At 40.3% G+C, this 12,124-nt stretch overlaps 1 protein-coding gene across 1 annotated transcript in view; it reads right to left on the reverse strand.

Moving 5' to 3' along the window:
- Positions 1 to 12,124, reverse strand: part of nlgn2b (neuroligin 2b) — a gene marked incomplete at both ends in the record, with an annotated part of 30,857 nt that overhangs the window by 10,566 nt on the left and 8,167 nt on the right. The window contains one exon of the mRNA XM_083986308.1: positions 7,462 to 7,611. Within this exon, the coding sequence (XP_083842434.1) occupies positions 7,462 to 7,611 (150 nt within the window). The remainder of the gene's footprint in view (positions 1 to 7,461; positions 7,612 to 12,124) is intronic.

Raw genomic sequence — 12,124 nt, forward strand, 5'->3', positions numbered from 1 at the left:
AAAAAAAATCCGGAGACATAAAACAGGTATTAAAGTGAATATTGCCCAAAGCTACTGTCAGATCCTAAATGACAAGAGAGGTGAAAAGAATATACTGTAGGACATATTATATAATTTCACCGTGACGTCACACAAGGGATGATGAGGGATGTCAAAAATCAGAGGGAAGATATTGCCTTTTTTAATACGCACGCACAGAAAATGTGACGGAACAGAGGAGACAAATCAGTTTTTCTGTACACGAGACATCGCTAACCTGATTGGGTGAAAAATAGTCACTATTTAAAGAAAGAAAGAAAAAACCTTAGCAGATGGTGTCTGTTTCCTGCACAGTGAAGACTAAAGAATATGTTTTGATGATTGGAATAAAGTGGATTTGATCATTCGGTGTTATGCAGCCACCTTGGGGATTAACTGGGGTGTATGAATACAACCATGGATAAATATGACTGATTTTTTTTTTTTACTGTGCCATATGCAAGTTCTATCAATAAGAAAGCAGTGACTCTGAGGTACAGTATACAGTTAACTTGTTAGTCTGAATCTTTTGGAAGAAGCATGTAGTTTCAATTATAATGAGTTTATAAAGCCGCTGCTAGTTTTGATTGCTAACACTCTCTAGAGTACCCGATGTTTCCAGCGTGTAAAGGTGGTCTATGATCTTTTTTATCATCTAATTCAAAGAACTATTGCTCCTTCAACTCTTGGAAATCTTGTAGGAACATCACATTATTTTTTTTTTACAGAAATCTCGTAGGTTTCCTTGTTGGCACTAGAGTTCAATCTGAAGACTTGCTGCTCGCTGTATATCAAGTATGCCCAGAAATGAAATTACATTGTAATTGGGCTCCCTCCCGTGGAACTACTGTGATGTAAGCATACCGCCCATATGCCTGCAATGTCATTGTATTCATTACCTTACTTATCTCATTCAATTTCTACTCTCACATGTCCACTCAAATGGTCCCAAGCTGTGCAATAAAACCAGGCTGTCATGCAAATCTAAAACACTTTGCTGAAAGCTTCAAATGTCACAGACACAAAGACATTTCAAAGCCTTTCCAAAAAAAAAAGAAAAAAAAGTTAAATCTCAAAAACAACTAGTTATTGATGAAAAACAGATCATGTAAACAGCCTCATTTGCAGACAGAACCTTTAAAGCTGCAGACGTATTTGTCTTAACATGGATCCGTTGATAGTTAAGGTGCCTTCATTCGTAGCAGTGCATTATGTAACTGTCCACTGATTATACTGTATTAATAGTACAGTTTTATTTTAGTGTGGTTATTACATCAGTGTTCTCTATTCGCTGGCTACACTGGAGGTTACTGACGTGAGTCATATCGAGGTATCTGCAGTGTGGGGTTTATGATGTTAGCATGAATAACAGTATGTTAGTATTTATAGTGTCCAAGTATCTTATTTGGTTGTGGTTGGACAATCACATCACAGCTTTAAAGACTAAATAGTACCAAATAATACCATGAGGATCTTTGCCAATCAATCATCGAACAAGAAATCATCTAAGAAATAAGGGTTTTTTAAAAGCCCCATGTTGCCATGGAGTCACTAAGTAGGCTGTTACTGGAGACCACTTTTATACTGAGCAAAACTGATGTTTCCTTTGAGATGTAGGAGTGTAGTTTTTGTAAGAAAAAGGCTAAATGTCCAATGGTTCCCGTAAACAAATATTTTTTTTAAAGAAACTTGCAGTGCAGCATACAGATGTGCAGACAATTAGAGTTTGATTCAGAAGCTTTAAGTGGTGAGTAAGATGTCGAGCATGACGATGACTAGCTGCATTAATTATCTTCCTTGTATTTGACTGTTCCAGCTGTGATCTGGCTGCCTGCCTGGCATGCGGACTGATGTCAGCTTTAGTCAATATACCTATAAGTCATTAGTGTTCAATGTGAACTTTGAGAAAAAGCTGTCCTTGGATGTTTTTTTTGGTGGAAACCTCAAGAGACCTGAAGAAACCTTAAGAGCCAGAGAGCAGATTAAGTGTTTTAGCCAGTTCTGCAAAGGGGAGAAATCATGTCTAATGCTTTAATATTTAATTTATTGGCCCAACATTTTGATTTGCACATGAATCTAGTCACAACCATAACATCACTGGAGCAAAATGATCTTAGTTTTCTCTGCTGTCATCACAGTCAGTGCTTTATAGGGGAAATATGGGAACAGCAGTGCAGTGTTCATGATTGCTGGCAGAGTGGGAAGATTGTGGCTCTGTGCTGGGAGTGGGAGGTGTGTGTCGTTTGTATTTAGGGACAGCTGAGTTGTGAGAAGGCAGCAGGCTGAAATTAATTGAGAGCAAAATCTGTGCTGGCTAAAAATACGGTTTATGTCACATTTACAGGGATGTTTTTGAGAACAACGGGTCATACAATTTGAACTGATTCCTAAGGTTAACTTGGCTATTGACTTGACTCCAGCTCAAAACATTTTCATGTGCTCAGGCTTGTGAGATTCTACCTATTAAGAAATAAATAGAAGATTGATTCACAAACAGAGCTGATATACCAATATATAATATAATATAATATAATATAATTACTATAATATGTTTTATAATAAAGTATTGAGTGACTGTGTAAAGTATTAATTATAGATATATTTATGTCAGGTTTCATAAAAACTTAATATAAAACTATTGAAGATAACAGATGAAATGAGGTCACATTCACTTCATCAGATTCATTATTTGGTAATTTACTCATGTGGCATATCTGAAAGCTTGAGACTTGTTACATGATGTCACTATGTCTCTGTTCATTTCAAACAATGCCATATGAATTTCTCTTTAACTGTGTCCCTTTCAGTTTTAGTTAGTAACACTTACAGTGTGTTGTAAAAGTGTTTCACCGAATGTGGTCGGTCATTAGTTTGTTTTTCACTACTTTTGTGGTAAAACAACATAATTAGGCTGATACAGAAGGCTTCAAGCTGCTCAAATCAATCTTTTTTTATATCAAAAAGCATCAAATGACTGTGCGCATTGTCAAAACTCACCAAGAATTATCACTTGACTCTGCAGCTCTCCTAAAGAGCCATCTTTAAGCGCATTGTTTTAACTCTGCAGCCTGCAACTTTAATGTGTCTGTTCATTCTTAATGCACTCATCAACCTTGTCCCAGCTGTGCAGTGCAGATGTTTTCAACAAAGCTGTTCTGATAAATTCCCTGTACCCTGGCTGCCCTGCACCAAGTGGCAGACAAACAAAGTTACGAGCTGGTGAACACAGTGGCACATTTAGAAGCTAAAGAGCCTGATATTTCTTTCAGGAGTTGGTGGAGACCAAAAACAGAGCTAGAATGACTGAAATGTGGACTTTAATTTGTCAGGTGGCTGCAAACATGCTACAGGGCAGCCATAACAATTTTAAAAACTGCTCAGGGCTGTGAATGCTAATGTTGCTTGGTGAATGACTGCTAATACTAATGCCTGCTGGATTTTCTGTGTAAACAGGCAGCTGTTTGTTAGCACGTTCACCATATCAACTCTGGGAGGGGATAATATGTCAATGTTTTGTTTACAGCTTGTAAAAATAATGAATGTTTTCTTTTTTTAATGGCAGCATATACAAACATTACATCTCATATCTCTGACACAAAAGTTGGCAGTAATTGAGTTAGCGAAGACACACAGTATCACCCTGAGCAGCTATAAATATGAAAAATGTATTTTGGCAGGATAATAACCAAACAAATATTAAATTCATAACTCATTTTATTCGGTGAAGAATTTGTGGTTATTAAACGTGGTGGTAATACCGCCAAGTAGGCTGCTCTTACTGAACTTACAAGTAAAAGCTGAAATTGGGTAGAAAGTGCAGAGAAACGTTTCCAGGAGAAGCGTTTCATCTCTCTTCCTGAGGTGAAAAATGTTCTCACTCTTAGAGCCCACGATGGTGGGCCTTTCCCCAGAGTTCATTAATTAGTTAATTAGTTAATTAGTCTGAACAGATGGCAATGCTACACAAATCAGAAGGCTCTCTGGGCCCGGAGCAGGAGGAAGGTAGGAGAAGGTGAGCTGAGCAGCAATCTGAAATCTCAACTGTCACCAAACCTCTGAACCGAGCCGTGTGCAGCAGACATTTTCTCCTCATTCACCCATTTTATTGCACGACAGAGAACATCATGAATTAGTAAGAAAATTGCAGGGAGTATATCATTCGCCGAGAAATTACATGTGTATGTGTCACAGCCGAATCAAAGCATTAAGTGTTTGACCATATGCAAGGGGTGCTGTGGTCACACTGCGGGAGCGTTTATTTGAATGAATACTTTGCATCACTGCAGATTTTAAAAAGCATTTCTGATGGTTTATTTTTAGACTGTTCCCATCTCCCCCCTTCTGTTTCCTTTTCCCTCTGTCTCTCTATGATTCTCTCTCGCTCATCTGTCTCTATTTCCTGCTCTCTCTCTTCTTCCCTTATTCCTGACTCCCTCTCACTCTCTTAAAGGCGCAGGCACTGTATGAAATGAGGTTGGCATGTGTAAGCTCCCGTGTGTGTAAGTACAGGATAATACTAAAGATTAGAACATAAAACTATTAAAATATGGTATGCTTTAGTTTCTCACTTTGACTAAAACGCACAGTGTCAGAGTGGAATGCTATTAAAAATTCAGATGGATGGTGCATTATTCATATATATATATATTACGCACAGCACATAACCAAGTATAGGCGCGCACACTATCACATACACAAGAAAATATTAGTGTGCATGCAGGCAAACATGGATGCTCATGCTACACAAACATATAATTCTCTCTCTCTGTCTCTCTCACACACACACACACACACACACACACACACACACACACACACACACACACACACACACACACACACACACACACACACACACACACACACACACACACACACAGGGATAATCGCCTTAGTACAGTAACCCATTTAAAGCATATCTGGGAGAGAGAGACAGAGAGAGCACACACTCGCCCACATACCAAAATTTTCAACAATGTTAAAGGAATCGAGGACACTGCGTCATCTCTCATAATCATTCAGCAGGATCGCTCTCCACATCAATGTATATATATATATTTTGTATGTATTTTCACCGCCGTGTGCGTGTGTGCCTGTGTGCGTGCTCTACAACACCAGAGTGCGCTTCTTCAGACCTCTTCAACATAAATCGCAGCAACAATGTCGGTGTAAATCGGCCAAATTGAAACAAGGTAGAGCATGTCTTGTGAAGGAAAGCAAAGAGAGATACCACTGAGGGAGCGTTGGGATCAGCGTGTAATTTAATGCCAAATTCAACAAACCTGATTTCAAATTGTGAACTGCACGCTCAATTTGTTAATAGTCACGCTTTGTCTGACAGCTGTGAAAAAGACCGCATAATGAGCTGAAATCGCGGTGGATAAAGCTGCGGGGCCAGGTCCTCATTTCACTAAACCTTAGTTTGTCCTTGTCCCTGTGCCTCTCCACTGGCACGGTCAGTAACGGTCTGGATCATGTTACCCTCTGCTTATACTCACTGCGACTCTTGGACGACATCCTAAACTACTCCCATTTCTCTGTTTACCATTATTCTGATATGTTGAAACAGGCGTGATGCAATAAACACGATCTGATTACCCAACCTGGCAGCTGCAATGAATGACACAGATAGTCTTTGTGCAAACACCTCCAAAAGATGATGCCAAATGTAAATACTTGACTCCACTGATATCCAGTAACACAAGGGCTAGGTACACACACACACACACACACACACACACACACACACACACACACACACACACACACACACTGCTGAGCCCACGCTCACAGACCATACAAGCACTGCAAAGCTCCAACAGAATGGACAAATAGAAAACCCCTTAATCCAAAAATACACTGAAAGCAACAGACACACATAGTGCTTTTTTTCAATGGCTGAATGTACACCAAAGACACTAAGTGGTTGGTGGTGTCTCTGAAGTCGGTTTTCTCTGGAGAAGTGCATGTCAATACAACAATTAATTAATAAAAAAAAAAGAAGAAGTAATTTTCAGGCTAAGTGAACACAGTAAATACACCTGTTTGTGCTTTCTTACGAAATCCCTGCTGCATAGAAATAACATTCAGTGAACAGATAATGGTGTAAGTGATGAGCGCTGAGCATCTTTAGCAGCAGAAATGACAACTCAGGATTAAGCAGACCTCATTGTGTGTGACTTCAAGACTGAAATCACTTTAGAACTGCTCACAAAGGCTGCTATTATACATACACGACTCCAAGTCCCAGACCAGTAATATTGTATAGTGCAGTACAGTGTGTGTTATCAGGTGTTCATTAGACTTCTGCTACCTGACCTGAATCTTGATACTTTGTCAGGACCTGTCAGGTGCAGGGTTTTGGATTTGGTTATTTTCAGACGTGATTCATTATGAAATTTGTCTCTGTCTCTCGCTAACTGTGCCAGTCCTTTTCTGTCATGTCATGTTCCAATGACATACAGGATGCAATACACACTAGGATAAGGAAAACAGACTATATGGCTGCTACACTGAATTAGCCCAGTGTGCTAACAGTCTGAAATCAATAAAATACGAGAAAATATATACAGCTTTGGGTCAGGCTCAGATCCTAAATTTCACAGAGCCACTCAAGTTCAGCCAGGTCAAAGCTTAAGGACTCTGGCACAGGTGAGGGCCCCATTTCCCAAAAGCATCTTTAAAAGTATCCTAACAATAAATCCCCTATTGTGAGTTAGGTAGAGTCACTTTATTACACTATTTCAGCCCCATTCTATCGTGTTCAGTGCAGCAGAAGTTATTTTCCTTCTTCAAGAAAGAAAATCCATAACTCTTTCTTCTACAGACCCCCAGAAATCTTTCAAAAGGCCATGAACCTCCCTTGGACACAACAACCTGAACGACCAGGTAGCATAAAGCAAGTTACATGTAACTGCAGTACTATGAATACTGAATTGTGTTAGATATCCCATAATTCAAATGGCTGAAAGTTGCTGAAATGGTGAACAAAGTCATTAGCACAGATGCAGGGACACACATGCTGAATCAAAACATGAGTGTTCAGATACTTTTTTAGGCTAAACATTGAAAAATCCATCATACAAACCTTAATTTGCACGTCAACTGAAATTATTTGAGACATGTGGCTGTTTTATGACAAAAAAATTCAATGAGCCTCTTCATGGTTTATTCCATTGCAGGTGTAAACTGACATTCATAGCTGTAAAGTTGCCCTGGAGTGAGACAATATGAGACCTGGAAGGGTTTAAATGTCCATTGTGAAACCTCTCTTGTGTTCAACAATGATTTATGATTTGATATATAAATCATATTGATGGAAAGGCAGTAGGATTTATGTTTCACACCGTTTCTACACATCATTTCACAGAATGGACACATTTAGATGTCTGACACATGAGGACTTAAGTCAAGGTGAGGTAACACAGTGTTTACCAAACTTACCGAGCACACCCAGTCGATAGTTCATGGTGACCACGATGACATTTCCATAGGCAGCAAGGACGCTGCCATCAAACATGTTCCCTGAGCCCTCCATGTAGGAGCCCCCGTGGATGAACAGCATCACCGGCTTCTTACGACGATCCCGAATATCTGCACAGCACAGACAGACAGAGAGTGTTTGTTACTTTCATGTTTATTCACTGTTTGGTAAAAATCTGAACCGTGCATTCATTTTTAAGAATTCCTGTTCAGCTTAAGCATCCCAAAAGCAACAGGTAGTCATCCCGTTTTAATCCGACAGCTCTAGATTTATATAACTGCACAGTCTTCTAAGTAAAAAAAAAAAAAAAAAGATCTATATGGAGCATTTTCTAATCTCTTACAGCCTGCAATTCACAAGAAAAAAGAAGAAGAAGATACTAAGTGTGAAACATTTTCAGTACACTGCCTTTAAGTTGCTAGCAAGTATTTCATGTCTGCCCCACTGGACTGATCCTCTTTATTTTATTCTGTGATGTTCGATTCCCCTCTCCGATGCAGTGGTACCTTCCCAAACTGTTATGCCCCTGCATGTGTGGAGCAAATGGTGCAGCCAATTCTGAGGCCTTCTCTGTTATTGGTGTCTTTATGCCCATCAGTGTGTTGCTATGGTTCACTCTGTCAGCATGTGTGTGTGCGCCGATGCTCTCCTGAACCCCCCCCCCTTCTCCAAATCCTCTCTCTCTCTCTCTCTCTCTCTCTTTCTCTCTCTCTCTCTCAGCGTCTGTGGTATGGTCTGAGAGTCTGAGCGTGGATAAGGCTGAGAGAGCTGCCAGTGCAGCCCAGTTAGGCTGAGCGTCTGCACTGTGCAGGGCCTGTGGATAATTTGTATGAAAGCCAGACCAAGTGGAAACATAAATAACAGCCACAGCATCTGTTTACCCTGATGAGCTTCAGCACTCAGAGATGGGGAGACAGAGAGATAGGAGGAGAGAACAAGAGATAAAGAGGAGGAGGGGGGAAGAGGAGGAGGAGGAGGAGGAGGGGGGTGAGGGGGGTAAGACAGAGGGAGGAAGGAGATGAAAATAGGGCAGCGTGAAAGATCTGACGGGGGTAGAGACATAGATGGGAGGTTTGTACCGAAAAAAGAGGATAGCGATGATGAAAAAATATGAAATGTTACAGAGCAAGTCATACATAGGGAAGTACGGTAATGAACACTCAAATTCACACAGGATTCACATCGTATTCATACAGACACACACACACACACACACAAACTCTTGCATAGGCAGCTGCGATGCTGAGTCGCTATGGAAACTGCTTCTCGCTAATAGAACTGCACCAGCCATTCCATTGCACCGACTCACTGAATGCCTGTTGCCGTGGTAACAAATTCTACTCACGTATTTGCACACCCGCCTGCATCACCACCTGAATCTCAGGTTACACATGCACTTGGGTGCGTCACTCACAGTCGAGCGTTCACACACACACACACACACACGCACACGCACACGCGCGCACGTACGCGCGCGCACACACACACAAGTGAGCACGGCAAAATGGCACATATGGCTTCACACATGCAGACATCTTTCATGGATCATACGAATGACACAAGCGGGCTGGCTAAAAATATGAATTTTCACTCGTACACCCCGACTCGCTGCTCTTTTTCTTCTCCTCTCTGGTGTGTTCTGAACCTCGGCTGATTTCCCAGAGGATATGTAAACAAGTTCAATTATCCCAGCATTACCAGGACAGTACAGAGGAGTGACATCAGCAGGCCATCATCAACCGCATTCACAGCAACACTCGCACCATAAATTAAACCCCTCAGAGAGTGACATGTAGCTGCCATTTTTTAAAGGTCCAATCACTACTTTAAAAAAAAATGTTTTTCACATTTGGGAACAATGAAGCAATATATAAGAAAGGACAACAAAGGCTGTATTTACTACACTGGTGAAATATTTTTTAATGTTGACAGGCGCCTAATGGAGTCATTTTACAGATCCATCACAGCATCCGTCCTTCACTTCACAATGATTTGTTGGTACGGGAATTTAAATGTACGAGACAGGAATCAATTAGGACACCCTGTCAAGACAGGGAGTAAAATCATTGGTGAGAAGCAGCCCTGTCTGTCAGACACATCACACAAAAAGCTTAATCCATCCTATTTAATCCAGGCCATCCTCTCTTTAATCAACCTGACACGCTGCCCTCTGGTCAGAGATACAGGTTTTTGAATGATTAGGTGCAAAGGGTTCACCTGTTAATTTAACTCTATGTTCTAGTATACTAGTATAATGTACTATATTATACTATGTACTATATATAGTACCTTTTCTTCTCTTTGTAGCCGTTTTCTTTCTTTCATACATCTTTACTGTTTAAATTACATGTCTAAGACCACTGTGTTTTATTTTCATGTCATTTTCTTGTGTTTTATTGTCTCGTGTTTATGTGTTTCCTGCAAAAACAACGTCCTCTTGTAGGAAAATAAAGATCTGGCCCGATTTGAGCTAAATCACCCTTCCCTCCCGCCCATCCATTCTTCCACCTTGTTAAATCTGGGAGCCTACATTACCCACAATACAACACAACCACCAGCAGAGACAAGGATATTGAGGTGGTGTCTCAACTATTTGTTTTACACTTACAACACAGATTGTGTCTTTAATAGGAAGCCTCCTTTTTTCCAGCTAAAGCCTCTACTCCATTAGCCCTGAGTAAAAAGATATTTTCCCACTGAGGTTTTCTTTCATTGGATTTTTGTGAAAGGTTGAAACATTAAGCTAAATGGATATCAAGTGTTGTGCTGGACAGTAAAATTTCAGCAACATCAACAATTATGTTAGAATTGAACAATTACAGCCCCTTTGAGGTTTTTCTATCACACCGATGACTGAAATAGGATTTAAGTTGTTTTACCTCTAGGAATACACATATCTGTACTTCACAGTGAAACAATACAGTGTTATGGTCTTCACTACATGAAGAGAACAACAATGAAACTGAACTCAATCTCTTATATGTGATTCTTCTGACTGAAATATACGTTGGGTGTTTTTTCACTGTCATGTAATATATTGTTTTTTTGTCAATAAAATTTTCTGTCACAACAATTCAGAAAAAACCCTGAAAAATTGAAAGCTATAAAATATTTGCTAAGCCCAATAAAGGACAGGACTAAAAAAAAAAAAAAACCTAAATGGAAATAAAAATCCATTCATTTTGGAATAAAAGATAAAAAGCTAATGCATACCTACAATGCCTTAATGAAAGGTGCATAGGAAAAGGTCCAAGTGGTGTAAAAGACAAAGACTTCCTGCAACACTATCTCATCACTGGTACGCACTTCATTCTGGCAACATTTTAGGGCTTTAGACTTTCATCAGGTGAAGTTAAAATGAACAATTTTCTCGATTTTATTAAAAAAAACTATGCACATGTGTAGGTATGGTGAGAATACAGGCGTTTGTCCACAACACAGATGCACAGACCAAAAAAATAAGAAGTAAACAGAACTGGGTGCGTGTGGAACTGAAGGAAATGTACTCTGACTGACTGAAAGGGGCTCAGCACAAACAGAGAGGTGATTAGGGGGTGCAGGGTCACAGGGTGAAAGGGTTTCACTCAGATCCAGAGCCTATATGGCCAACAAGGAGCTCACTGTCTCCCCAAAACACTGGCACATTATTCACTCCTCTCCTTTTATCCTCTCTTTTACCTAACCTGATACCATCCTCCTCGATATCCACCTGCCTCCCTCACATCCATCCTCTGCGTTAACGTCTTGCCTCCCAACAGAAACTGCCTGCATTCTGCTTTCCCATTCCTGTGGTCCTGCCTCATTCATTCTCTTATGGAAATCTCGATTGATCTGGGCGCTCAAGTTTTTGGTCTGACTCAGCACTCAAGCTTTTTTTTTTTTTTCACCCAAACACACACCCGGGCAATGCAGGTTGTTGCCACTAACTTATAAAATAAAGATGCTACTCATAGTATTTTCCAACAATATTTGGTAACCTGTGTTCAATCCATACCTGGGCAATTAAGTGAGGAATTCAGCCCCTACCCGAGCCCTCCTGATCCTGTCAAGATCCATCAGGTGTCGGCATAAATGTCAAGCTCTACTTGTCTCCTTCTTATCCCTCCTTCTCACTCTCTCTCTCTCCACATCTCTCTCACTTTCAAAGCTCCATAAATGTCATTTCATCATGCACTTGTCTTCATTATGACTATTTTCCCCTTTTTCTCCCCCCCGTTGCCCTCCCCTGTGCTCTCGCCATGCTCAGCTTTTCTTTTTTCTTTCATCTCTATTCTATCGTTCTGCTCCTCTCCTCGACAATCCTGCGTGAATCCTTCTGTTTTCACCGTTAAGAAACCACACAATTGGATTAGCTACATCTGTCTCTTTTTAAACCATAGCAATTAGAGATGCAAGGGAGAAAGAATTCAATACCCAAATAGCACAAATAGCACTGTGCTTGAGTAGGCACACATGCACAAATGGAGATGTAATGCACTCCAAGTGTGCATAATGCTATGTAATATACAGTACACTTAGTACGTCTGGGTTTGTATAAGCAAGCATATGCTCATGTTGTCTGCATAGGTTTCAGCTGCATCAGTAAAGAGCAAGGAGAGCATCTCTCTTTGACTGCAGTGAAAA

The sequence above is a fragment of the Trachurus trachurus genome (genome assembly GCF_905171665.1).
Source record: "Trachurus trachurus genome assembly, chromosome: 14".
Classification (NCBI taxonomy): domain Eukaryota; kingdom Metazoa; phylum Chordata; class Actinopteri; order Carangiformes; family Carangidae; genus Trachurus; species Trachurus trachurus.